Source organism: Drepanopeziza brunnea, assembly GCF_022702325.1.
Source record: "Drepanopeziza brunnea f. sp. 'multigermtubi' strain 214-2 chromosome Unknown ctg3, whole genome shotgun sequence".
Classification (NCBI taxonomy): domain Eukaryota; kingdom Fungi; phylum Ascomycota; class Leotiomycetes; order Helotiales; family Drepanopezizaceae; genus Drepanopeziza; species Drepanopeziza brunnea.
Window position 1 is genome coordinate 395,747 of NW_027094066.1, and position 27,066 is coordinate 422,812.

Sequence of the window (27,066 nt, forward strand, 5' to 3'; positions counted from 1 at the left end):
AATTCGGCTCGGTGCATCTGATTGCGAAAGCAGTGAGGGGTGGTATTCCATCATTTGTAGGAAAATGATTGTAGCTCAAGGCTCTGGAGTTTCCAGTAGGCTGAGTAACTACCTTCAGCATATATTGAGGCACGAGGTGAATGTTGTTTCTTCGAGACCCAGAAGCCGTCCATCAAAGAGGCAGGCAACTCTAAATTAAGAGTAGGCGCGGTTACGAGCAACACTAGGCATATGAAAAGAAAGGGACACATACGTCTGTTTGGCCAGTGTACAGCAAGCTTCTAGTCTGATACTTGTAGCCTATGAATACCACGACAGTCATACTTATGACTCGCGAGTCGGTTCGATATATATGTAGCCATTATGAATACAAGTCTCTTGTGGCTTCCGAACTTCAGCTCGTAATGACAACCCTAAAATTGATGCGCCTAACACCGAACCATATTCAATCACATTCCGCCGCATCAGAAAGCCGGAATGGCTGTCTCCGTAGGGACCCTCATCGTCTCCCAAGCCAACCAATCTGACCTCGTCGTCCTATAACCTATTAGCATTGAACCATCACCCTGTCTCTCTCCCCCTCAAAGCACAACTCACGGTAACAAGCCCATCCCATTCACCTTCCACACCCCCAAAGCCAGCGCCAGGATCTGCATCGCCACATACACCGCCTTCACCATCAGCAGCTGGCCCTTGGTGCCCTCGCTCTCGAAGCGCTCAAAGGCCTGATTTGTAGCCAGCAGGCCCATGAACGGCGTCTTGAACGCCATCACCACCATCATGATGCTAAAGATCTGCAGCGAGTTGCCCGACATGTACATCATGATGGCCGTCATGGGCAGCTGCTTGACGGGCGCCAGAGCCACCTCCCACGCCTTCTTGAGCTTCAGCGTGTCCATCTCCTCGGTCGTTGGGGGCGCCCGGACGGCGGCTTTGGTGACAGAGGACTGCTGTTTCTGGGGGTTTTTTGTAGAATTAGCTCTGCGAGTGGTTTCCTGTGGATGGGAGAGGGTCGTAGAAATTTATATAAAATGTTTTACCTTGGTTCCTGCTGCTGCTGTAAATCCCGGGGGGTCTGGGATTCCTGCGGATCTAGGCTTTGCGGGCGGAGGCGAATTCAGGTCGATGACCCATTTTGGAGGTAGAGGGACACTCATATTTGATTGTTGCTTTGCGCGAAAGTCCCAGATGGGATGCGATTAATTGTCAACAGGGCGCTGTGGAGATGGCCAGATGGGTGGAGGTGGCCAGACGCTCAAGTGAGGTTGATCGTAGCGGCGGATTGCTGATGATCGTCAGCAAAAGATCCCGGTACTTACTTAAGTAAGGAAGTTCAGAGCTTCAACCACATCCTCCAAAGTTGTCTACCCTGTATCTCGAAGCCAACTATTCAAAATCGACCCTCCGGATTCATGGAGCACCTTCTACAATACAGTACCCCAAATTGTTGGAGCTGAAGATACATGCCCATCTGGCGGCTCTGCAATATCCCGCAGACAACAATCGATCCCCTCGTTGATCAAGCCGTGAGGGCAGCGGAGGGGTAGCAATACCAGTGATAATTACCCAGTTCAAAACCGTCAATCAGGGCTGAATAAAAATATGAGTTCCGGTGGTGGAGATGCAAAGCTCTTTGCTCGGGTACGTACTGTCCCATCCTGTCTCCTGCGCTGCTATTGCCTTGTCCTCCATTGTCTCCAACACCTCTGGACTTCTGTGCCACCGCATTCCAGTCTCTCTATAACATCATGCTGGAGTCGCGCCAAACCTTCTGCTTCAATCGAATGACATCCTCCGTATAAACTCTCCCGGTGGTGTTGAAGCTTACCCTATTGCGATGTTCCTCCCTCACTATATCCCCCCAAATGGCTACGGACTAGGCGGCTTACCATACTTGCGTACTCCACAGGGCAAAGTCGCGGAACTTCGACAGGAGCTGAATAGCGGGGGAAAGAAGGATAAGAATCATGCGGCTAAAAAGATTGCCCTCAAGAAGATTGTGGCCAACATGACCATGAGCAACAACGATATGGTTGCGCTGTTTCCGGACATTGTTGGCTGTATGCAGATACCCAGTCTGGAGATCAAGAAGATGTAAGTGGCTCGGGGAGGAAGCCCTGCTTGGAGAAGGGGTGCTGATATTCTCACAGGTGCTTCTTGTTTCTGGTGAACTATGCGCGCATTAAGCCGGATGTTGCGCTGAAGGCTCTCCCTACACTGCAAGATGTACAGTACCACTTTCGAGACTCTCTGCTCGGCTAGTAGCTGATCGACATACTCAGGATATGAACGACTCAAACCCTCTCGTACGAGCACTTGCATTACGGACATTGTCATACATCCATGTTCGAGAATATGTAGAAGCTACCGTTCCTCAAACCAAACAATTACTACGAGACGCAGACCCATACGTGCGGAAGACTGCCGCTTTCTGCGTTGCAAAGTTATACGACCACGACCGGCAGCTTGTGGAAGGTTCGGATCTGATAGATAGGCTGAATTCTATGCTGAGAGACGACAATCCTACCGTTGTGGCGAGTGCTTTGGCGAGTTTGATGGATATCTGGGAGAGGAGCGAAGCGATCAAGCTTACGATTGATTATGGAAATGCTTCCAAAATGGTGCAGATCCTACCGGATTGCTCTGAGTATGTATGAACTTCTCCCGGGAAGGTTCCGCTGCTAATCGTTGACACAGATGGGGCCAAACTTATATCCTCGAGGCTTTAATGTCATACGTCCCTCAGGAGACATCCGAGGCACTGCTACTAGCAGAGAGAATATCACCGCGACTATCGCATTCAAACTCTGCTGTTGTACTGACCTGTATTAGAGTAATTCTCTACCTGATGAACTACATTGCGGATCAAAAGCAAATATCACTTCTTTGCCGCAAGCTTTCGCCTCCGCTGGTGACCCTCTTGGCGAAGGGTCCAGAGGTCCAATATCTTGCTCTGCGAAACGCGCTTCTGATTTTGCAACGGCGACCTGAGGTGCTACGTAACGACATCCGAGTATTTTTCTGCAAGTACAATGATCCCATATATGTCAAAGTCACCAAGTTGGAGTTGATCTTTATGCTGGCTACTGAGGACAACATCGATGAAGTGTTGACGGAGTTGAGAGAATACGCAACTGAAATCGACCTCCATTTTGTCCGGAAATCTGTACGAGCAATTGGAAAGCTAGCCATCAAAATCGAGCCCTCCGCGAAACGTTGCATCAGCACGCTGCTTGAGCTGGTGGCCACCAAAGTCACCTACATTGTTCAAGAGGCGACAGTCGTGATCCGTAATATCTTCCGCAAATATCCAAACCAGTACGAATCGATCATTTCCACTCTTTGCGAGAACCTCGATTCCCTGGACGAGCCCGAGGCCAAAGCTGCTATGATCTGGGTCATCGGTCAATACGCATCTCGCATCGAGAACTCAGACGTCCTTCTCGAAGACTTCCTCTTCTCCTTCGCGGAGGAGCCAGTCGAAGTGCAGCTCGCTCTCCTAACTGCGACTGTCAAGCTGTTTATCCAACGGCCAACCAAAGGCCAGGAACTTGTTCCCAAGGTTCTCAAATGGGCTACCGAAGAAACAGACAATCCCGATTTGAGGGACAGAGGCTACATGTACTGGCGTCTACTCTCATCTGACATGGCAACTGCAAAGTTAGTCGTCATGGGCGAAAAGCCGCCCATCACAGCCGAGTCCGAGAAGCTGGATCCAACGACCCTAGAAGAGATGTGTCTCAACGTCGGTACCCTCGCAACGGTGTACCTTAAGCCCGTCCAGCAAGTATTCCGCTCGGCCCGACCACGCAAACTACAAGACAGTCCCGCCCTCCAGAAACACACACTCCCTTCATTCAACAGTCTCGATGGTCAGAAGTCTCACTCAGGCTTGGGCATGGGCGGCCAGCCCACACTCCCACCACCCCAAAATGGAGATCTCGCAGCTGCCGTAGACGCAGCTGACGAGTTTTTCGCCGGCGTAGGCAGCCACCAGATGGCAGCCATGAACATTAATGGTGGCAACGATGACGGTTTCGGAGGTAGCCCGATGTATGGGAGAGGCGAGATGCAATACGTGGTCAACCAGAGCGCGCCCGAGCAGGTCTACCAGCCTGCCATGGGACACGGCTCGAACGGAGATCTTCTCATGTTATAAATAAGCATGCTTGCATGCTAGGGGAACTGGGAGCGGGGCTTTGAAAAGAGGCGGGTGTTTGGGATATATCAGCGCATGTCTTCATGTCGGTTCAATGCATTAGGGGTGTTGGTGGGCATATATTTGGCGCAGTAGATAGGTATGACGAATGAGTTATATTCTTACATTTCTTCGTGTGATGGGAAAGGTATATATGATCGACCCTTCGCTCTCAAGTCGTTTCCTTTTGCCGTTCGATGGACCGACCGATCTGCCTGCACAGCAAGCAGCACACTGAGCATCAGAGCTAGCTAGCTGTGACTACATTTCTGTGTTAAATGGCCATGGCACGGAAAAGTACGCTTTTTCGCTTTTTCGTGCTCGCTCGCTCGCTTCTCCTACAGACGGACATGCTTTCACAGCCGCTCATGTCCGCAAATTGAAAGGAATCTACTATACTGCATTGCAACTCACGCATCTTCAGATCTAATCTAATCCGGTTTCTCCTCGTCGTCGATGTGAAGGATATACCTGAAGTGAGTGCTATGTCAGGCTTGAATTCTCAGGGTCCGGGGTAGCGTTCTAGGACCTTCCTTGGTGGAGGTAGAGGGACTTTGCGTGCGGATAGCAGCCATTTCAGGCGATCCTATCTATCTCGTGAACCTTATACTGCCGTTCAGCTATCTGCTGTCACTGCTTACCCCTATCCACGTTGAGCGTGCGCTCTGTATCATCCGTTACCTTCAGAAAGCGACTCGCGAAGGAAGGATCCTTACAAGGCTCATGGGCCGCTCTATCATATGCCAGTGCCAACAGAAGTATGTGCGCCATGAGAACCTTCGTGCGTATGTCGGTTGGAGATGGTTTTATAAATACGCGGGGGCACTACGGTGTAGCTGTTTGCTTGGAGATGCCGGTGGATTTTCAATGTCCGCCTCTTGGCTCTACGGTAAAGCCCGTCGTGGGTTCGAGTGCATAAGGTATATATCTCAAGGCGGTGCGGTGCGGTGCGGTGCGGTGCGTTGGGGTTCGATGAGAGTTTGAACGCAAATTCAGGAAACAAGAGTAATGGTGTAGAGCAGTGTCTTGCGCGAGAAGTGATAGCAGCTGCATAGGTATAATGTTTGCATCAGTAGTGCACTATACTGGCTCTTGATACCACGTCAGGCTCAGCTCTTGACATTCTTTAGGATCTGTCTGTGAAGAGTGTTCAAGATGCTGTCAGATGTACTATTGCTGTCGCCTGATCATCCCTCCGTCTGGCTGTCTCGGCCCTCCGCGCTATAGCTAGGCAGTACAGCCGCCGTTATATTTGAGCGCTATGGGCACAGGCAGCTGCGGGAAGCCTCTCCAATGGTGTTTGGCGTGGTCTCGAGTATGGTTTCTCCTCTGGCTCATAGAGGTGGTTCTCGCTCTGGTGTGTGCAGGTCTCTGCCATAGGATTATTGTCGACATTTGATCCTGGTTTGACCTCGTGGACTGCGAGATGGTTCCGGGTCTTCAATCACTTCCTTTTGAATCAGAGTATTTCACGAGCAGGAGGGGTTCTTCGGCCAGCTTTTGTAGGCGTCCAGAGGCTCCCTGCGTAGGGCACCAGTTATAGATCCCAAACAAAGTGGGAGAAGAGAGGATGATTCTTCTTCTACTGTAGAGGATACGAAAGGCTATGTATGTACTTATGAGACACGCTGAGGAGTCGTGATGTTGTCAAGGTCCACCTCTCCTTCCCTTAGCTTTCTACGGGATGTTTACCGTACCGCTCTACTTAGCGAACCGCTCAGATATACATGTTCAGATTGGCCGTCAGAATACACACAGTCTTTCCAGGCCTGGGTAATTCTTTGACATCGATCGCATTCCCAGAACGAAAAATATTCCCTGCGTTGGTGGATATTAGCCCACAAGAGAAAGATCAAACAGGCGATCTTTACGTCGGCCTGGCCAATTTCCCCGGAGACGGATGGATGTATATCAACCCACGCCCATCGAATCTGCAAATCGGCAATCGATCGACCTTGCGGCGAATCTAGACTAGGAAACCCGATCCAGGGTTCTCTTAATCTCTGCTCGCGTCTCCCAAGCTCTGTAGAGCCACGCTAAATTTAGGAGCTTCCTCCGCGCTGGCTAGACAGGTGAGTGGACGGCGTCCATTTCCTCGGGAATCAATAGTTGACAACGGTGTCGCCTCTGACAGCAGCACCTACAGCCTCGTTCATCATGATATCTTCCGATTGCCCTCCAGACGAAGATTTAAGAGCAGCATAGATAGATTTCATCCCAAGCACGTAATTCATCGTCACCTTGGCCTCTTCGGCGCGCACCCTTCCTCCCTTTCTCGTCCATCGAAGGGAAGTGTGGGTTCCGATTACCATACTGCGGATCTCGATGCACCCTACTACCCTTTGCATATAACAACCCCGATTACTGTCCGGCTATCCGGAAATACAGCAGGCTTGGTATTCCGTCCCGGATTTCGACCAGGTTGGGTGTGTTGTCTGCTGACAGTGAATAAATAAAATTAAGCGAGCCCCGCTGAGGTACTGTAGGTAGGAGCTGCATAGGTAGATAAATAAATACACCAAGGCTCGAAGGGCACTCGACATTGATCTTTCTAGCTACGAAAACGCGTGCAGAAAAGAAAGAAGATCGACCTACGCTCCGTTAAGCCCCTGGGCCGGCCACAGAATCCGCTGGGAACCGAAGCCCTTCTGGAGGAGGCAATGGTCTTCAGTTGACCGAGAGGGATCTTCTGATTTGCTGTGGCCGTAGCGACGGAGTTGATTGAGATGGGCATCATCATCCATGAGTCAGTGGCAGGACCAACAACGAACGGCCGGAAACTTTGATAGCAGATGTAAGCCGGACAACATGAGAGGAGGAAAGCTTCCGTCTTCTTTGCGCTCAAAGGGAGGGCAAACATGATCTTTTCCATCTGACTGACCCCTTTTGTTCCGCCTCTCGCACTCACTCACACTCAATAAGTAACTCACCAACCACATCCACACCATCTCCCAATCTCAATCTCAATCCCAATTTCAATCCCGATTTCAATCTCAATCTCAATTTCAATTTCCTACTAATCGTTACCTACTACTTACTTACTTACTTACTTCCTTTCTTACCTACTACTACATACTACATACCCCATATCCCACTCATTTGCCAACCGATCCACACCTGCCCACCCGCCCATCTATTATTCTCTACCGTGAAGGACTCCATTCCATCCACAACGCCAGGGAAAAAAAAAGAAAGCAACGCCAGATTCTCCAAACGCGAAGGCATGATGTATATCTCTGCGTGCCAGGATCAAATATCGCACTTGGAAGAGAGACTGCAGAAGAGGATCGACCGTTCTGCTCGTCTCAGGTCCAAGGACAGAAGAGTAGCTCGTGTTCGTCACGTTAAATCCGCTCCTTTCTCCCTCCCTCCCTTTCTCCCCTCTCCCTCCTAAAACCAATCTCGTTTCTCGTGTATCCCCCCTCGTCACCAGATTAAGTCCCTTTTCATCAAGAAAATCCATCCACGCATGCTATCCTATCCAAATCCCAACTCGTTACCCCCCCTCCCCCCCGAATGGAATCACACCCACCCCCGAAAGACAACCAGACCGGTACACGCAGTCTACCAAGGCGTCGCCTCAAGACTTCGACGTCCGGCTCCCGATGCTACTCACGCCATCCCTCCACTTCTCGCCGACCTTCTCCCCGAAGCCGCCCATCCACTTGGGCGCCTTCATGCTGAACTTGACCCGGCCCTCGACGCACGCCTCGACGCAGTTGATGACGCCGAAGGCGCCGCTGCCCAGCGCGCGGAAGAGCGCCAAGCTCGCCACCGACCACAGCACGATCTTGAGGTAGGCGTTGTCGCCGACGTGGCCCGTCCCGTACGTCTCGCTGACGGCCATGGCGAGGATGGCGTTCGAGACGAGCCAGCACACCACCATGTAGGTGCGCACCGACTTGTAGTAGTCCTCCTGCTGCTGCGCCTCCGACACGGGCACCACGGGCACCTCGAGCCGGTCGCGCAGGTTGCGCAGCGCCTCGTCGTAGCCCGAGTCGATGTCGAGCTGCTCCGACGGCATCTCGAGCTCCACCGTGGCCGATTTGCCGTGGCCCGTCGCGGCCCCGAGGTCCGTGTGGATCACGTTGTCGCCCTTGGTGCCCCAGGAGATGTCGTGCGTGTTGCAGAAGGCGTAGACCTGCAGCGTGCAGATGTACGACGGGAGGAGGACGAAGTACTGAACCGAGGACGTGAACATGTGCCAGGGGTCGAGGTAGAGGAAGGACATCAGGAAGTAGAGGCCGATGGTGGAGGCGAGCGAGACGAAGAGCGTCGTGAAGGCGTTGCTCCCAATCGTGAAAGCGGAATCCTGGAACTGCTTGATGATGATCCAGAACGAGGCGAAGATGGTGTAGATCATGATGATGCCGTAGAGGATCATGCTGTAGAGGTAGAGCTTCTTGGCACCCTGAGGCCGGTTGCCCATACTCAGGATGAACTGAGTTGCGATGAGGAGGATACATGTGTAGCGCAGGATGACAAAGATGACCTTCCCCACGTTGCGGCCGAAGGGATCGATGGTCGGGTCCGAGAGGGAGCCGGCGACGAAGTAGAAGGTCAGGTAGAAGTTGGCGAGGGAGAAGTAGGTGAAGATCAGCTGGATGAACTGGTAGACGAACTCGATGTGGAGGAGGATTTTCCGGCCCACGGTGTGGTCTGTATTCCAGATCTGGCGGAAATGGACGAGGGAGTAGACGGCGGCAAAGAACGCGCCGTTGAGCCATCTTCTGCGCTGGGAGATGAATTCGGGGACAGCGTCTACATAGGGGTTCACGTCAGTCTGGGTCCTTCGGCCAGCGGAGCGAGAGAGCAGAACTTACCAGGCACGTCCGTCTCCCCCGTACAGCTCTTCACATACTTCAAGACCCATCTCTCATCCCTCTTCGCCACCAGCTCCCAACACAGGATTCGATCCTCGGCCAAGTACATGTTCGCCGTAAACACGTCCGCGTTCTGTCCATGCAGCGTCTCTCCTTTGAAGTACTGACTCAGCGGTCCATGGCCCGTATGGTCATTCTGCAGCGCATGGTACCGGTAGGCACTCAACGCTCCCGGCAACACGGTGATATATCCGAACACCGACTCGAGCGGCTTGTCGAGGATATTCGAAAGCTTGTACTCGAAGTTCTGCGAGGCGACCAGAGGGTTGAGCAGGCCCGTGCCGTACTTCCCCTTCATGGCTTTGATCTCTCCACAGGCGCCTGCGACGTTGGAGTCCGTGTCGAATGCCTTCCAAAGATGGTACAGCGAGTTGCCCCCCGGTTTCGTGCCGACGTCCAGCAGGATACAGATGTTCGGCGTCAGGGCGCGGCCAAAAGCATTGAAGAACCAGCGGTGCGAATTCAGCTTCTTCGCATTCTTCTCCTTCATGCAAAACACCATCTGCACAGGCACGATGCCCTTCTCCGCCCCCTTGAACTTCAGATCCGAGTCGAGCGACACCTGCGTCGTATACTCGTAGAGATGAGCCTGGACCTCCTTCTGATTGACCAAGTTCTTCGCAATGCCATCCTGGTACACGCCCATCGCCGCCAGCGCGTCCAGCGTCCTCGGATTGACCTTCTGTCGCCCGTCGGCAATCACACAGACGACGATCTTCTGCCACCCGTTCTCGCCCCAGGTGCGAGATTTCGAGCGCGAGCAGAAGTGCGACACGTTCTTCATCACCGCGTGCATGGTCCGCGTAAAGTCGATCTCGTTCTCGTTGTACATGGTGACGCAGATGAACAGCTCCGTCTCCCTGGCCGTCGACCCGATGTTCTGGCGCAGCTGATACCCCTTCGACACGAAATCGTCAGGGTCGCAGGTGACGGCCGTGTAGCGCATATGCGTGAACTCGACCTCGTCTCTTCGCGGTAGGAAACTGTACAGGATCGTCGGGATCTTACACTCGAGGATCAGCTCGCCGTTAATGAGCTTCACCTCTTTCTTCGCCATCTGTGCCTGCCTCGCGCCTCGACGCTCCTGTTTCCCATCCGGCGCCGGGCCGTAGTGCTCGTAGTCCTGGTCCTCCCCTCCCCCTTCCCCGTCCCCCTCCCCCTCACCGTCGTTGTGCAGCGTATCGGTCGTCATGTACGAATCCCGCCTCCCCAATCCCGACCTTCTCTTGGTAGGACTAGGCGGCCCGAACACATCATCACCATCTCCGATATCGTTCTCCAATGGGATCAAGATGGTCGCATCATCCGTAAAGGCCGAGTTCCTTGCCCCGGCCCCGGGGCCGGAGAAGAGCGGCGCAGGTGGTAGCGGTCTTCTTGGACTGCCTCCATACCGACTACTGGGCGTTCCTGGTCTCGAGCTCCCGTTCAACTCACTCGGCTCGAAATTGCAGTTCGGCGGCGGCGGCCTCGCGTAGTCTGCGCTGCTTCTACTCGGACTCCAGCTCCTCGTCGGACTCGTCCTCCCGCTCGGCAGGTAGGGCATGTATGAGGAGCCGGGCGGCGGCATGGTCGGCGCCGTGTCGATGATGCTCGGGGCGCGGTCGGAGTCGACGGACGGCTGGTAGGACCTGCGCTGCGGCGTGTAGTGCCTATATGAATTCTTGTGTAAGCTGGCGTCTCGTTGAAGCATGAGCTCGTTCTCGAGCTGCGACAAAGGGGACTTGATGGGGTGCCTCAGCGATCTCCTACGCGAGGGGCCGGCCGGCACGGGGGGCAGAAGATGCGGGTCCATGGTCTCCGTCTGCAGAGCCTTGCGCTTGCTTGCGGAGATGGCTTCCTCTTCTTCCTTGAGAGCCGTGAGGTGCGCTGGCGTCGACAGACGCCCTGGAGTAGCAAGATGCCGGAGTGCCGACGTGACCAGCACAGGCTCTTTCTGCTTCCTCTGCAGCTTGACCTTGAGAGGGGCAGGAACTTGGCTCTGACTCTGAGAGGGTGATACATACGGACGTCCCTCCGGCTCCAGCTCATCGACGGATGTCAACAAGCGGATGTGCGACGAGCTACTAGGCTGGCCCGTGGGGGTGGAAATGTGCTCGTCACCATAGCTAGGCACCTCTTCATATGTAGCTTCGCTGTAGGACGGAGCTTCCGAGTACATGGGCGGATGCCCGGGGGCGCTGTGATCCATCTCGCGACGGGTGTTGTGGGTTGCGCGTCTGAAGGAATGCTGAATGTTTACTTCAGGTCGAGCTCATGCGGCTGGGCTGAGCTGAGCTGGAGAACCAGTGACTGATTTGACTTGATTTTTTTTCACTTGAATCTGCGTCGAGCTGATATCGATTTTCGAGGCAACCTGAGCTGTGTAGAATATGATAGCAATTGGTGAGTCCAGAAGGGGTTGTTGTAACTTGAGACGATGCGCGCGCTCCTCGAACTTGCTTGGGACGGGTGTTTTTCTCGTGCCGGTCGGCACAGCAACTACAGTAAATAACTGAACCGCCTCAGCCTCAGGCTCCGCCTTAGCCTCAGCCTCGAGCCTGCGCGATCGCTACCAGATCCGGGACGGCCCCCGTGCGAGTCCAAGTCGACAGGAAGAGGTTCGGCTTTGGCAGAGGGCCGTTTCGCAATTAGAAATAAGGTTTATTAGTAGACTGGACATGGTGTGAGCTATCCCACAGCACTGCCCTGAGCTGTCATGACAGTAACCGAGAAAGTCTTCGCCCCGTTCAGTTCAAATGTACATTATTAATTCACCTGCCATTACAAAATCTCCCATGTCTACTACAACTTCCCGCCATTCACACCACGAAGCAACCAGACCAATAAAGGTGGACTTTTTACTGGAATCCATTTTCATCGATCGGATCAAGATCATAATAAATACAAATCCTCCTATACCCCGCCCAATCCCAAGTCCATTTCCGTCCCTCCAGGCTCTCTTTCTTGACAAATAAAACAAAAAGTCCCACATCAGATCACGGTCGAAAAAAAGTGACGCGAGATCCTTCAAGATGTAGGGTATGGAGCGTTTACCAACGGCAAATGAGCGGCTGATGACAAGAAAATGCGAAGAGACGATTTCTAGTGGATCATCCAGCGGCGGGCTGTATATGACGTGGTATTGTATTGTAGAGGCAATCGAGAGGAAGATGTTCCGGTGCGGCGGGTGATGCTGGGTATCTGAGGGAGGTCTGAAAAAAAATTTGGCGAGCCGGTATATGGTTGGTCACTCAGTTCCAGCCGAGGGAGTTCTCGGCCATCATGGGGGCCGAGATCTGTTGGGTCCGTGCAGAGGCACCAGTCCGTCCACTGCCCCTACTGTTTCTGTCACGACCATTGATCCCAGGAGTATTTCGTCCACCTGACATATACGCGCCTCCCATGAGTGCTGGGCTGCCAGACTGGCTCATCTCACCAGCGGCCATAGAGCTTGATCTGCGGTGATTTTGCTTGCGTCTCTTATATCTCCGTGCAACCAAGAACATGGCTGCTCCGTACGCTGCGGAGCATCCGATGGCAGCCATGGCAATGCCAGCTGTTGCCCCAGTCCTTCCAGCAGTTTGATTTTGCTGATTGGTGTCGCCGAACACGTCGTTTTCATCGTTGTCTTTGTCGGAGTCGTCACCAGATCCAGGCGAATCACCGCTACCCATGCCCGATGACCCACCAGCATCCATAGTGGAGCCAGGAGTCAAAGGAATGGCCGGGTTGATGTAGTTCATCAGAGTGTTGATACTGGGATCCGGGTTATTGTAAAGGGGAGATGTTGGTAGGTGCAGATCCAAGGCAAGTGTGTTGACCATGTTGGTGGGAATGTATGCCAATGCCAAGGTGGTGATATAGTTCATGCGAGCAGTGGTGTCCAACGGAACCAGGGAATGCATCATGATTTGCTCCTTCCTCAATCCCAGGCCACTGGCAATGCCAATGGGCAGATATTCAAAGATCTGGACAGATGACATGGGGTTTTCCACGACAAATTGGTAGTTCAAGGGGTACAAGAAGCCGAGTTGGATCAAAGTGGTATCTTCAGGCTGCTTGGTAGCATTGGGATTGGAAATGACTCTGGGCAAAGCACTGCTGATTCCAGTTGGCTGCGGTGGAAGACTGTGTCCAGCGGGCACGCTCGCCGAGTATTGTGCAATGATTGTAGAGGGGAGCCACATGGTCGACCCGGGGTTGGTCGTTGTTGGGAGGATCGTTTCCGGAGCTGATGGCGATGGACCAAGTACACTCGTTGGAGGAACTGAAGGAGATGGCGCAGAATTTGGAATTGAGGTTGGCGGAGCGGATGGGACGTAAATAGGGAAGGGAGTCTCATCTGGTCCAGCACTTGTCCGAGAGGGCGATAGAGTCGGTGGGACCACGGTGTTTGGCCCGACCGGATACTCGGTGGGGGGTTTCGAGGCGGACGCGATGCCGGACGATCCATTCGGTACCTCTGTAGGATGAGTGCCGTATTCTGTAGACAGACCGGGGCCGGGTACATATCCACTGGGGAGCTTAGATTCGCTTGCGGGACGAGTGTTCGTAGGAGGCGCGATCACTGTACTGTCTGATGCCATAATTGTAGGATTGATGGTCGGGTATCCAGCAGCACCCGGTGTGACATGACTTGCAGGTACGCCGTTAGATTCCACATCGTTGGTCGGCCGAGTCGTTTTAGGAGGTCCGGGTAAAGAGGCTGGGGGAGTTCCAGCTGGGTAACTGGGGCCCGGGGGTGCGGGTCCAGGAGCGCTTGTAGCAGGGCCCAACATACTTGAGAGAATGCTCCCTAGACCAGAGGATTCGGGAGATGTGCCTGGTGGGACGCCAGGAGGATATGTGGGCTTCTCGACATCAGGCCGTGTTGTAGAAGCGCCAGGGGGATAATTCACATTCCCATTGGCTGGTGCGGAAGGCTCTTCCTTGTTCGATTTAACGGGATACCCTGAGTTGGCTCCTGTACCAAGGGTGCTTGATGGGGCGTAGGACTCAGGCTTGCCGTTAGGCCCTGAGATCGCACTTCCCACGGGAGGGCGGATACCAGGTGTGGTGGTTGGCGCAGGAATATAGCCCTCGGGTGTAACAGATGGACTGGAGCCCTCACTTGTGACAACTGGCCTAGTCCCTGTGAGAGTTGCAATTGGAACATAGCCTTCGCTCGTGGCCGGTCCAGGCCCAGGGAACGAAGCCCCACCATCAAGGCTTTGGCTGCTCAAAGCTTCTTTAGGAAGAGAGCTTGTAGCGGGGGGATTCTCATATGTCAAGATTCCTCCTGGCCCAAAAGTTATTCCCCCCGCGGACGTAGACGAAGCGGCCGGTTGTTGTGGTGGACTGGGAGTAGGCTGCACGATCTTCGGCGGAAATTTCCCCGTAGGTGCCGGCGGCCCCTTTGATTTGCTGGGAGTAGGTTGAACGATAGTGGGAGGAAGGTTGCCCTTGTCCGAAACCGGCGGCTCCTGCGGGCCGTAAGTAGGTCTCTCCGGAAGAGGCTCGGTTGATGAGACAGCAGGCTCTCGCGATGGGCTGTACGTAGGCTGAACAATGCTCTCTGGTACACCTCCCATGGAGGGAATCGCCGCCTCTGGCCCGGGGACGTACGTAGGCTTCGGTGGTGGGCTGTACGTAGGCTTAACAATGCTCTCTGGCACACCTCCCATGGAGGGAATCGCCGCCTCTGGCCCGGGGATGTACGTAGGCTTTGGTGGTGGGCTGTACGTAGGCTGAACAATGCTCTCTGGTACACCTCCCATGGAGGGAGTCGCCGCCTCTGGCCCGGGGACGTACGTAGGCTTTGGTGGTGGGCTGTACGTAGGCTTAACAATGCTCTCTGGTACACCTCCCATGGAGGGAGTCGCCGCCTCTGGCCCGGGGTTGTACGTAGGCTTCGGTGGTGGGCTGTACGTAGGCTGAACAATGCTCTCTGGCACACCTCCCATGGAGGGAATCGCCGCCTCTGGCCCGGGGACGTACGTAGGCTTCGGTGGTGGGCTGTACGTAGGCTTAACAATGCTCTCTGGCACACCTCCTACGGAGGGAGTCGCCGCCTCTGGCCCGGGGTTGTACGTAGGCTTCGGTGGTGGGCTGTACGTAGGCTGAACAATGCTCTCTGGCACACCTCCCATGGAGGGAATCGCCGCCTCTGGCCCGGGGATGTACGTAGGCTTCGGTGGTGGGGTGTACGTAGGCTTAACAATGCTCTTTGGCAGACCTCCGGATGAGGAAATCGACGGCTCTGGCGATGGGCTGTAAGTAGACCGAACAGCAGTCTCCGGAGGCGGGGGCGGCGGGGGCGGCGGCGGACCGTAAGTCGGCCGAGAATCTGAAGAAGTACCCTTAGAAGAAGATGCCGGCTTCCGTGGTGGGCTCTGAGTAGGTTGAAAAGTCGTCTTCGGAAGGCTCTCCGTGAGCGACACTTCAGGCTCCGTCGATGTGGTAACGAAGCCCACGAATCCCTGGCTTGTGGTGGGTTCCGGCATATAAACTGGTGGTTGGGTTGACTTCTTCTCCGACTTTGGGGTCTTGGGATCGACGGTAGTCGAGGGTACTTTCGGGTCGTAAATACTAGGATCTTGCGTGATCGTAGGCAGGACATCGGACATCGACGGTCTTGACATGGAGGAAGACGAGGTGATGACGATATCTTGGCTCGTCTTTTGCGATACAGACGGTATCGTCCCGTTCTCATATTGTCTCTTGATCTGTCTGGGGAAATAAAATTTAGGCCGTTGGGGCACTGCGGCGGCGAAAGTTGAGAGCACAGCCGCGGAGGAAACTAGTAGCGTCGGTGTATGCATCGTGGCAATTGGTATAGATATTCGCGTTGGTATGTGTTGGAAGAGTCTGGGGAATGTAGGAAAGTAAGGTATAAAATCTAGACGGGATGGAGTCAGTGGACAGGATTGCCAGCGGCCGAGGAGCCACCTACTGTAAACGTAGATGCTATGTAACGAGTGTACTTGACAAAAATGTCAAATGGTCTGTCGAGAGTGAAGTCAGCAAGTGTCCTTCGAAAACAAACGAGATCATGGGGGGGGGGGGGGGGAAGAGATGCGTCGGGGGGGGCTCTAGACGCGCTCGTAGGCAGGAATGAGCAACATCGCAGCGGCCAGCCTTTTTCGCAGCACCGCAGGCCGCGCCGAGTGTCACCCACCCAACGCAGGGAGCAAACAAAGCGTCTTCGGAGAGCCATCCTTCGAGGTGTGATGGGGAGCGAGTATGAGCATGAGCGCACTCACTGTGCGGAGATTATGATAGCGATCGAGGCGTGATAGTTGGCAGCGCAATCTTCTCAAATGAGCGTCGTGACGAGAAATCGCCGTGGGGGATGGGGACGGGTTTTCGAGTTCGTGCTGGTCGATTCGGTCGTGATCAACAGTTCGCCCGCAACCATTATCCGTTCTCGTCTGCGGCGGGCCAAGTGTGGCCGTCTGCCTATGTATGTATTCGAAGGAGGGGGGGGAGGCACTGCAGAGTGGGAGTGGGAGTAGGAGTGGGAGGAGGGGGAGGGTGAGGGTGAGGGTGAGGGTGAGGAGGGAGGATTGCGCGATGATGAAGAGCGAGCGGGTAAGAGAGGGTGAGATGAAAACGAGCGAGGGAGATTTGGGATGGCGTTGTGTTAGCGTTGGGGTCCGGTCGGTGATTTGGTAAGAACGTCCGGACAGCGGCCAGGTCGGGGGGGGGGGGTCGGGGGTGGACGGGGGTGGGTTCTGGGGGGTCGGGGGGTCGGGGGGGGGTCGGGGGGGGGGGGGGTCGGGTTGGTTGGGTTCGAGCGAGACGATTGATTTTCAGAGACGGAGTTAGGGGGTGGGGATGGGAGGGTGGGTAATAAAAGCCAATAATTATGGGGTAGCCAATACAGTTAGGTTAAATAAGTACTTGGAGTGAGGCTAATATGTACTTGGAGTGAGGCTAGGCAAGACTAGGCAAGGCTAGGCACGGCTAGGCTAGGCTAGGCTGGACTCGGCCAGGTACGAGTAAATCGTGACTGTTTTTTTTTTCTTCCACAAGTGGTAGTATTTTACCTACTACTATTTCACCACCCGTACCGTAAGTAGTGGTAGGTCAAAGCAAAGTGGATACAGACAGATGTGATGGGCATACCGTACCGGTAGGTACGACTAGATGATGGAGGCGATCGATGGGGGTTCGGATGGGATTGGGAGCCCAAAGTTGAGACGGACGGTACCGGTACCGGTACCGGTACCTCGTGACGCGGTCGTACTACTGGGTAGCTAGTAGTAGCTGGTGGTATGACAGGCCTCCTGACTCCTGACTTCTGACTTTGTCCTCCTTTCGTTCCTCCCTGGTTGTGTTATATACGTAGTAGTAGTAGGTAGTCGAAGCGTAATCGTTCATCAATCAATTTCTTTCCATTATTCTACAATATTCTACCAGAACTTGTAGGGAGGGAGGACTGCTCCTCTCCACTGCCCACTACCCACTACCCACTACCCACGACCTACTCCCTACTCAGCCCTCCTCAGCCCAGGCCCAGGCCCAGATCCACCCCCACCCCTTGCTGGCGTGTTTGACAATAGAAATCGTTGCCAAAAGCGGCAGCTCTTCATTTCCGGGTCTACCTCGCGAGCTTGGCTCAGTCTATCCGGGTCGATTATTTCCCATGCCTCGAAGAAAGTGGAGTTGTATTTCCCATGCCTCAACCCACTTTTTGAGTGGGCCCGCCTAGCCAAATCTACTCGCTGCTCTATACAAGAAAATTTTTTCAGTAATGCCGCTTATACTAGAATTATTTTTTGAAGTTCTAGATTGTAATTTTAAAGCTATTCACATTTAAAATTTTTGGAAAAAATTAATAGAAATAAATAAATACAATTTTATCGCTTACGGATCTCGATATAGCGCTGAACCTGATCGCGAATTGAAGACATATATATGTTTTTAGTTATAGATATCAGCTTAAGAATCAATTCCAAAAGATACGCTATCCGCGCAACTAACGGTCTTATATAAAGAACACGATCAAAGCATATATGTTTTCTTTACTATACCGATACCGTAGCTTCCTTAATTCGAACGTCGTAGTTGTAACGAGCGCGCTACTTAAATAGATCTGTATCTATATCAGAATCGAGTATACCGAAGCCGAGGTCGTTAAATGTAGCGTTAAGCAGCGAGTAGATTTGGCTGGGCGGGCCCACTCAAAAAGTGGGTTGAGGCATGGGAAATACAACTCCACTTTCTTCGAGGCATGGGAAATAATCGACCGTCTATCCGCTCCGTAGTAGTACGTACTACGTACGTACCTACATCGGTCTGCACCCGGGCACTCGGACGTGCAGCCAGCATATCTGTACTCCGGACGACGTGCCGACGCAATAGACGAAACGGAACACATGGCTTGGGACGGCACGCTATACCATATGTGTATATATATGTATATACTCCTATGTGTAGGTATATATGTATACATATGTGTGTATATATATATATATATGTATATATACATATCTACATTTATACATTCAGAAACACAGACACCCATACCCAGACACCCAGACACCCAGTATCAACCAACAACCCAGCAGACGAACACACAAATGAACGAGGACCCATCGGTCACATAAAGGCACGACTTCTCCTCCGTGCCACCGAGCAAGACGACCTCCAACATTTCCTACCTATCTACGGTACTGATACCGACTGCCTTGGTCCCTGATCCACTGCGTCACGAGCGACCATCAAGACCTTACCCCTGCCAATGCTGCAAATACTAGTAAGTACGTAGTAAGAGCTGGAGGCTTAGCACGATACGCACCCGACAAATTACAATTACGGAGACCACAGATTCATACGCACAACTGTGAAATGATCTTATGCACACGGCATCAACGGCACACCACGAAGCTGACTTACCGGGACGAGACTACCTCGAGCTATCAATACGGAGATCAATCGATCCGCTAGATCGACTGGAGCACCGATTACCGACTACCGGCTCCCGACTTCTAGCCAAATACGTACTACCTATAGTATCTGTCAAACCCTTGGCGAGTCAATACAGCCTCTCCCTCACTTCCTCAATCAAATTCGAATTCCTCAAGGCACCTACCTCTTCACGTCGCTAGGCCAGCCTGCGGACTGGAAACAAACAAACAAACAAACAAACAAACAAACCCATTAGGTTGTTTCATTCATGGCGGGAAAAACGACAGGAGCCGCCGCAACCGTGCATCTCGAGCGTGCGCCTGAGTGGGAGCGTGCGACGGCGAAGACCCGACAGCTTGCCTCCATAGCGCACGGTGATATAAAAGAACGAACGCAAGACTGAAAGGCGAAAAGGGGGCTTCGTCTGGGAGGGTAATCTCCAAGTATGGATCCCAAAGCCTTCTCGAAAGTCTTTTTGCTCCCAGAATCTGGTCGATTATGGCTAAGGGCAGGTGGTAGGTAGGTAGGTAGGTAGGTGAGTAGGTACCTTAGGTTTAGGGTTTTCGCCGCCGCCCTCTCCCTAAGATTGGAAACCAGGAAGGCTCAAAATACCTGTGACGTTTTTACTATCTCTGGACAAAGAGCACCCGGCGGTCCTCATCCTAAAAATACATTCCTCGAGGTGAGGAAGTAAAGTAAAGTATTAAGCACCTACCAACAAGTACTACTACCTACTACGTACTACTAGGTACGTACGTCGCAGGGCGCCGAGGGGGGGGGGGGGGGGGGGGGTCTGAACGCTTTGACGACGAAGTTATATTAGTGGTGAATCTGTATGAAACCGCGCGACTTTAGCCTGCACTCGTCGACACCAACTATAAACGTCCAAGAAGGGAGAGCTGCAGAAGGAGGAGGAGGCGGCGGCGGAGGAGGAGCAGAAGGTTTCTCACGTCGTAGTAAAAGGGGCTTTTCACGACGATCTTTCGTCGTTGCGTAGTACTACGTAGTACGTCCGTCGTTGTTGATTGGGGGTTTCCTCCATTCATAGTTTCCCCCAGATACTACGTACTGTGTATACTTGAGATGGAGAACCTTGCTTCTTACATCACTGCTACGTAAGCTGGTGGGTGGTGTTGTTGATGATGATGATGGTGGTGATGATTCTTGGACGGTGCCTGCTGTAGGTAAGGTACGGTATGGATGGAGTAAGCAGCTGGGGAATAATACTGCAGGGCATCATGGGCAGGGCAGCTTCTCCTCCTCTCCTACTCTCTCCTCTCCTTTCCTCCTCTCCCCCTTCTTCTTCTCCCTCCCTCCCTCCCTCCAGATTCTCTCTCTCTCTCCAAATCACCCCTCCAAACCCAACACAACAAGCACCTCTCCGCGTAAGTTTTGATTCTACTTTCCATTGTCTATTGTCTATTCCATATTTTATGTTTTTCATCTTATTTTTCCTTTTTTCATCTTATTTTTCCTTTTTTTCTTTCCATTTTCCATTTTCCATTTTCCATTTTCCATTTTCCATTTTCCATTTTCCATTTTTCCATTTTCCATCTCATTTTCTCATTCCATCTCATTTCTCTTTCCATCTTATTTCCATCTTATTCTTCATTTTTCTTTCCATCCCATCCCATCCCAAACCCCCCTCCCCAACCTACCTTCTAAACATGATTGTTTCGCGCCTGTCAGCCGGTCTTTATTCTAGGCAGGGGCAGGCAGGCAGGTCCTCCGACCGGTACGTCCGTCCGTACCTACCTACCTACCTACCTACTGTAGTTAGCTACGGTAGCCAGCTAGTTAGCCAGCTAGCCGTCTCCGCCTCCGCCTCCGCCTCCGTACGGAGATCCACGCGTGACTGAACTGATCAATTATAGTAACACACGTGAGAACCTTTTATTTTATTTTATTTTTTATCTTATTCCATCTTTTATCTTATTTTATCTTCCTCTCTCCTCTCCTCTCTCCTCTCCTCTCCGTCTGTGTCTCCGTCTCCGTCTCCGTCCGTGTCCGCGCCAACGCAAAGCATCCGTCGTCATGCAATCTATCTACCTTACCTTATCTATCTATCTATCTATCGCCCCCCCCCCTCCCTTCCTCTCTGTCTCTCTCTCTTCGTCTAACCAAATCTTGAAAAATCTCCGTAGCGTACTTCTCTCCCTCGATTTTACTCTATTTAATTTTTTCACGATTTTCTACGTTTCTATTTTATTTTTCTAATTTTCTATTTTTATTTCTATTTTTATTTCTATTTCTATTTTTATTTCTATTTCTATTTTTATTTTTATTTTTGTTTTTATTTTTATTTTTATTTTTATTTTTATCCCTCTCGCTTTCGCTTTCGCTTTCGCCTCAGCCTCTTACTTAGCGCAGTAGCAGCAGCAGTACAGTAGTAGTAGGAGGAGGAGGAGGAGGAGATACCGGTATCCTATCTTCAGCACCAGGGGTCTCTGGCCCCGTCTGGAAGAGGAAGGTGGAAGGTAGAAGGTGGAAGGTGGAAGGTGGAAGGAAGAAACGAACGAGCGAACGAACGAACGAACGAACGAGCCCCAAGAATGCTAGAATGCCAGAATGGGACGATGCAATCTCCTACTGCGTGCAGAGATGGGGAGGGGGAGGGAAGGTTTGATTACCTACCGGTACTACTGTACTGTAAGTAGGTACGTACGTATACGTAGGGCGGCTAGAACCGCTTCTGCGCGGCGCTGCGCCGAACGGGAGAGTTTAGTTTAGTTTGGTTTTTTTTTTTTTTTTTGGGGGGTTGGCATGGCGGGGTCTGGACGGAGGTAGGTAGGTAGGTAATCTTATAAGTACCTTAGCGAGTCGAGAAGGACGGGAGGGAGGTTACCCGGCGCGTTCTGGTTCTGTAGCTTGGAGGGCGGATGTGTCCTCTTGATGATTAGCGTTGTTTGGTGGTGGTGGTGGTGGTGGTGGTGTTGGTGTTGTTGGTGTTCATGCAGTACGGAGAACGGGAGGCACCGCCTCTGGTAATGGCAGAAAAGGGAGGGAAGGTCGACGGAGCGGAGATCTAGGTAGGTCGGTGGTCAGTCGAGCTGGGGAAAAGCAGCATCGTTTCTCGTCCCGGAAACTTTTTGAGCCGGGGGTGAGTGAGTGAGTAAGCCGTTGAAAACAAGGGACCTTTTTTTTTTTTTTTTTTTTTTTTTTGCTTGTCCCCCTAATTTTTTTTTCTTTTTTTTTCTTTCTTCAAAAATGCTATTAATACCTGTTAGCGTGCTAGAAGCATTCCTTCACGCTTCTTATTTTTCATATTTTTTATTTTCTTTTTTAGTCGCTCTTCTTGTCTCAGTCATTTAATGAATACGAAAGGAAAACCTTAAGCCCACGTGGTATTGGTTGTAGTACTACTAGTACCTACCAGGTCTGAAAAGGGCGGTTTTGGCGATGGGATAAGCTTCAAGCCCGAAATCTTGCTATTCTATTTCCGTCGGACCTTTGTGCTTAGATGCATATCTTGTATAACCTTTTCAGGATCTTGTGCAAAGTACCTTACCTAGAACCTTCAGAAACGCGCCACCTCTCTATTTAGAACGGGTTTCGTTCGGTGAAGCTTTTTTTTTTTTTTTTCTCCCGTGGAGCGGTTTATTTTTGAGACAGGAGGTAGGTACCACTCGCGGTGCGCGGCCGCTGTTCCGGGGCTCTCCTTCTGTAAATAGATCGGGGGTTTCGGCCGGTGTTCACGAGCGCGGGGACGGCCGTGGAGAAAGAAGTGTTCCCGGGGATGGATCAGGAACTGTGGGCGGTGGAAGCCTTGATGGCGCTGCGTGGGTGTCATGCTTCGATGGCGGCCCGCATCTACCTAGGTACCTATCGTAGAGACGTATCGGCGCGCCCTTCGAGCAAGAGTAGTAGGTACCCAGTGCTGCATTCCACCCCGAAACGTCCCAAGCAAGTGTGTCGATCTGGAAAAGAGATGCGAATCGACAGAGAACAAGCGGGAAAAAGCGAAGGTCGAGCCTCCCGCAGCCGATCGAGGGAGAGGTTCGATAGGTAGGTACCTAGGTACCTACCTACCTACCTACCTACCTCGGCGACGGCGAGCTTCGCAGACTCGATTGTACCTCCCGGTATGACAGGCTCAAAGGCCGTCTCTCGGCGCACAGTTGCGGTCCTGTCGAGTCGCAAAGCACCGTCTCCTAGATCCCTCGAGCTAGGACCCGCTCGTCCTCTCTTGTACTAGTAAGTAGCCCCCTCGATTGATCTAATTTCGGCTTTGGAAACTCTCTCTGCACGGGCTCGCTGCCGCAAGAGAGAAACGGAAGGTCCGTAAGAGGCACCTAGCTCGTGAAAGGATCGAAGGCGCCCGATACCGGGCCTTCTCTAACGCCTTGTTTGTTGGGGGGAAGAAAAGGAAAAAGAAAAAAAAATACCTGGCCTGCAGAGGCATCCTCATCTACTACGTCGCAGGCGTAAGTATTACCCCTCGAGGGTAGGGTAACCAGGGGGTTGAAGGTGGAAACTAGACTTTGGAGGCACCCCCGAGGGGTAATACTTAGGCCTGTACCGTGGGTAGGTACTCCGAACATCCTCCTCTCTCCCTCTTACGTGTTTGAAGTATCTCGCTCCATCTGGCCAACAGAACTCCGAGACCTCAAGAAGCTCGATGCTGCGGTGATAAGCGAGCGGGATTGCTAACACGTCTTATTCACCCTGATCCATCCATCCATCCATCCCTCCATCCATCCACATCATCTCTCCCATCCACAACACCGAACATCGAACATTGATCACCCTAACACCTACCCTCAGCTGCTGGCTACCAGGCCTCCCCTCGTCCCAGCGAACAGGCAATAGCCACTGGCCCAATGCGCAAAAGGGAATCCATCCATCACACGTCGCCGCCGGACCGAGCCCACCTTCCAACCCCGTCTCCCCCCCTCGAGCGCCAGACCCAAGGACCCCGATGCTGGCTCTCGGGTCCAACTGGTACCTAGCTACGCGTGGAGTCGGTAGCCCGCATCTCTCATCCTCGAGAGCTCCTCCCTCCCCGCACCAGCTGCGCGGTTGAAGTATGTCCTCGTCGCCATGCGCCTGCCCGTTTGTCGAGCTCGCAGCTTAGCGGGCGGCTGGCGGCTTTACTTGCCCGTTGTTGGCGAATCGCTCTACACCATCAACAGGGAGGAAAGCAAGTAAGTAGGCAAGCTAGCTAGCAAGTAAGTAGGCAAGCTAGCAAGCAAGCAGGCAAGCTAGCAAGCAAGTAAGCAAAGTAAGCAAAGTAAAGCCAGCATGCAAGTAAGCCAATATGCAGGAACCGAAGAAGCGAGCGCTAGCTCCCATTCCCCCCTCCCCCCCCCACTCTCGGAATCCCTCATCTGCATCTCTCTTGCCCACCTGCGGTTTGGGGGCGCGAGGTCTGCGACGAAAGCCGTTGCTTGCGCTTCCGTGGCGGTTTCCCTGGGTGTGGCGCTGCGGCTGCGAGCAGAGATGGGGAGGGCACGGGTTTGGTTCTCTCTTTTTTTTTTCTTCTTTTCTTTCTTTCTTTTTTCTTTTCTTTTTTCGGTTTCATGCTGTGCGTATGACCATATATATATACACACAGCACACACACTCTCTGTCTCCTCTTTTTCTCTCTCTCTTTTTCTTACTTGATCTTGATGTAGTAGCTTTCGACTCCTCCTAGTCTCCTACGGGAAAAGGCTCACGGGAAGCTAGAATCCGAATTCGAATTCCAAGTCCAATTCCAAGTCGTAGAGGTGGTAGTTATTCGCTTAATCTTCTTGTGCCGGCCGTAGGCTTTGAAGCTCTGTTCGGCTTAGGAGGAGAGGAAATGTGCATGTATGCATGCGTGCTTGCGTGTACTTTATAGCTTCGTTATTGGTTATATATATTCTTGTATTTTTTATTTTTTTCTTTTTCTTTTTCTTTCTTTCTTACTTGATCTTGATGTAGTAGGTAGCCTTCGACTCCTTTAAGGTCTTCTACGGGAAAGGCTTACGGGATGCTAGAATTCGAATTCGAATTCCAAGTCGTAGAGATGGTAGCTATTCGCTTAATCTTCTTGTGCCGGCCGTATGCTTTGAAGCTTTGTTCGGCTTGAGAGACGACGGGCATGCACTTCACAGCCTCGCCACCGATCTCAGTGCATCAGGTGCCTTCCCCCTTCAGATAGGCGAGCGGCCAGGAAGGAGAACGGGATATAGGTGCGCATGGTATGCCAACACACAACGACAGAGGACCTATCAGCACGCACGCTTCATCTCAGGTACCTACAAGCAACGGTTGTCCCGTCGCGGCATGTTTCGATTCCCGCTGTCAGGTTATCTGCTTTGCTTCTGCTGCGGTCAGCCACACTGCTGCGCAGCCATGATCTTCGGCGGGGCAGGGCGGAAAAGGTCTTGAGATAGATGCATGTGTCTTTCAGTCGTTTGTGCAGTGGGTTCACGTCCTTTTGTCAGTCGCTTGTACGGTGGGTTCACGTCCGTCTGCTTCGTCCCTCCCCCTCCGCCGGGAGTAGCTCTCAAGATGATAGTTTCGTATATGTGGCAGTGGCAGTCAGTCGGATTTCGGCGTTTCCTTAGCCGTCAGGTCAAATTTGACAGTGGCGAGTAGCCGTAAGAGGAGGCAGATTCAAAGATGCTCTCAGGTCGGCGGATGACAGAGGCATCAAGGAATCGCACAAGCCGCCAGAGGTGTTCTGGTTTCTAGGCCGCGACCATCCATCGACCTTTGGGGTTCCTGGTCGACAACAGTTCACGCATGGCTCTCTCCGACTCCTGATCCGGTGTGTCCTGGGTTCAATCGTGTGTAGGCTGTAGCGGTCGATCTACGTATTGTCGCACGGCGTACCCGTCGGCATGATACATACAGTACAGATACATATAGTACAAGCGCGGGCCCGCTTGCGGAGCTCTTCCACGGCGCGAAATGTAGCCGCTGGAAGCGTCCTTTGCCGCAGCTGACCTCGCTCGGGACAAGGTGAGGAGGGCATTTCACCAAGCCATCGTATAAGCCGTCGGAGAAGATGTGTATCTGGCCCGCGGCTCGCCGTGGCGACTCTTCTCGATCACAACCATCTCCTCAAGTCGTCGGCGTGAAGATATCTAGATATGTACTTACTGCTATAGCCGTTGGCACGCATACCTCAGTCGTAGTAATCCGCCTCCTGCGGCGGAAGGGGCGTCATATCCACTCCGTACAAACTGTGCCTTTCGTCCTGGGCCCGTTGGCCGTGTTTCCTAACCAGATCATCATATCTATCTCCCCTTTCCTCTCCCGAAACCCCAATGCACACAGTATACCACTACAAGCAGCCAGTGTGTTTTGTGTCACTTAAAGCCCAGTCGGTCGTATACATAACTGTAATCACCAAGGAAAAGAAAGATCTACAACTTCGTATCTAGACGGCTTCATATCCCGCAGCTCCCCCGTTACGGAAACCAGATGGGCTACAAAGCCCAAGTCAATACCAGGTGTTGTATGGCTACAAAGTGTATGTATGTATGTATGGATGTATAGACGTTCCCCAGCATCTATCAGCGTAAGCTGCCTTTCCGACTCCGAGACTCTTGACACAGGAACACACACATACATACACACACACACAGCTCTCGAGCCAGCCGAGCCGAGCCTACGATCGATGTAAAGAGCCGCCGCGCCCCGATGACTACCGCACGTCTAGGACGCACTACGGTGAGCGCCGCTCGAGGTCGCGCCGCACATACCCCCTAGCCACGGAAAGAAGGCGGACGGATGGATCCGACCGCAGGAAAGCAGAAAGGTCGAGGTCAGGTCGGGTCGGACACGCGCAATCTCTCAGTAGGTAGGTACGGGACCGGTAGTGGCGATGTTGGGGCCGAGACCGTTTTGCTTGCTTGCTTGCTTGCATGCGTGCACTAGCGGGCAGGACGCTGCTGCTTTTTTTCCCACGGCGCTTTCCGCGCTGCCTGGCTGGGTTTCTGGTCTCTGGAATAATACTGTATCAGATGGTGTGTGTGTGTGTTTTTTTTTTTTTTTTTTTTTTTTTTTTTTTTTTTTTTTTTGTCCCCGTCGAGCCTGATTGATGGTGGTATGTACAGTAGTGCTAAGTACGTACTGTAGCTGCCGATGCGTGAAGCCACTTCTTTTGCACCAAAAGTAAGGATCAATACTTCCAAAAAAAAA

General features: G+C 52.6%; 4 protein-coding genes across 4 annotated transcripts; 1 reads left to right on the forward strand and 3 right to left on the reverse strand.

The window, feature by feature from the left end:
* Window positions 1-464: 464 nt before the first annotated feature.
* Window positions 465-1,157, reverse strand: L3040_002296 (uncharacterized protein; the record flags this gene model as incomplete). The annotated part of the gene is made up of 3 exons (XM_007289806.1): window positions 465-537; window positions 598-956; window positions 1,041-1,157. 3 exons carry the CDS (start codon window positions 1,155-1,157, stop codon window positions 465-467), a joined length of 549 nt encoding a protein of 182 aa, XP_007289868.1.
* A 445-nt stretch (window positions 1,158-1,602) lies between these two features.
* On the forward strand, window positions 1,603-4,159 carry L3040_002297 (uncharacterized protein; the record flags this gene model as incomplete). The annotated part of the gene is made up of 5 exons (XM_066155501.1): window positions 1,603-1,641; window positions 1,910-2,094; window positions 2,151-2,226; window positions 2,283-2,647; window positions 2,698-4,159. The coding sequence occupies 5 exons, from the start codon at window positions 1,603-1,605 to the stop codon at window positions 4,157-4,159; spliced, it is 2,127 nt and encodes a 708-aa protein (XP_066012500.1).
* A 3,619-nt stretch (window positions 4,160-7,778) lies between these two features.
* Window positions 7,779-11,269, reverse strand: L3040_002298 (uncharacterized protein; the record flags this gene model as incomplete). The annotated part of the gene is made up of 2 exons (XM_007289804.1): window positions 7,779-8,959; window positions 9,022-11,269. The coding sequence occupies 2 exons, from the start codon at window positions 11,267-11,269 to the stop codon at window positions 7,779-7,781; spliced, it is 3,429 nt and encodes a 1,142-aa protein (XP_007289866.1).
* A 1,042-nt stretch (window positions 11,270-12,311) lies between these two features.
* Window positions 12,312-15,860, reverse strand: L3040_002299 (uncharacterized protein; the record flags this gene model as incomplete). The annotated part of the gene is made up of 1 exon (XM_066155502.1): window positions 12,312-15,860. One exon carries the CDS (start codon window positions 15,858-15,860, stop codon window positions 12,312-12,314), a length of 3,549 nt encoding a protein of 1,182 aa, XP_066012501.1.
* Between the last annotated feature and the right edge of the window lie 11,206 nt (window positions 15,861-27,066).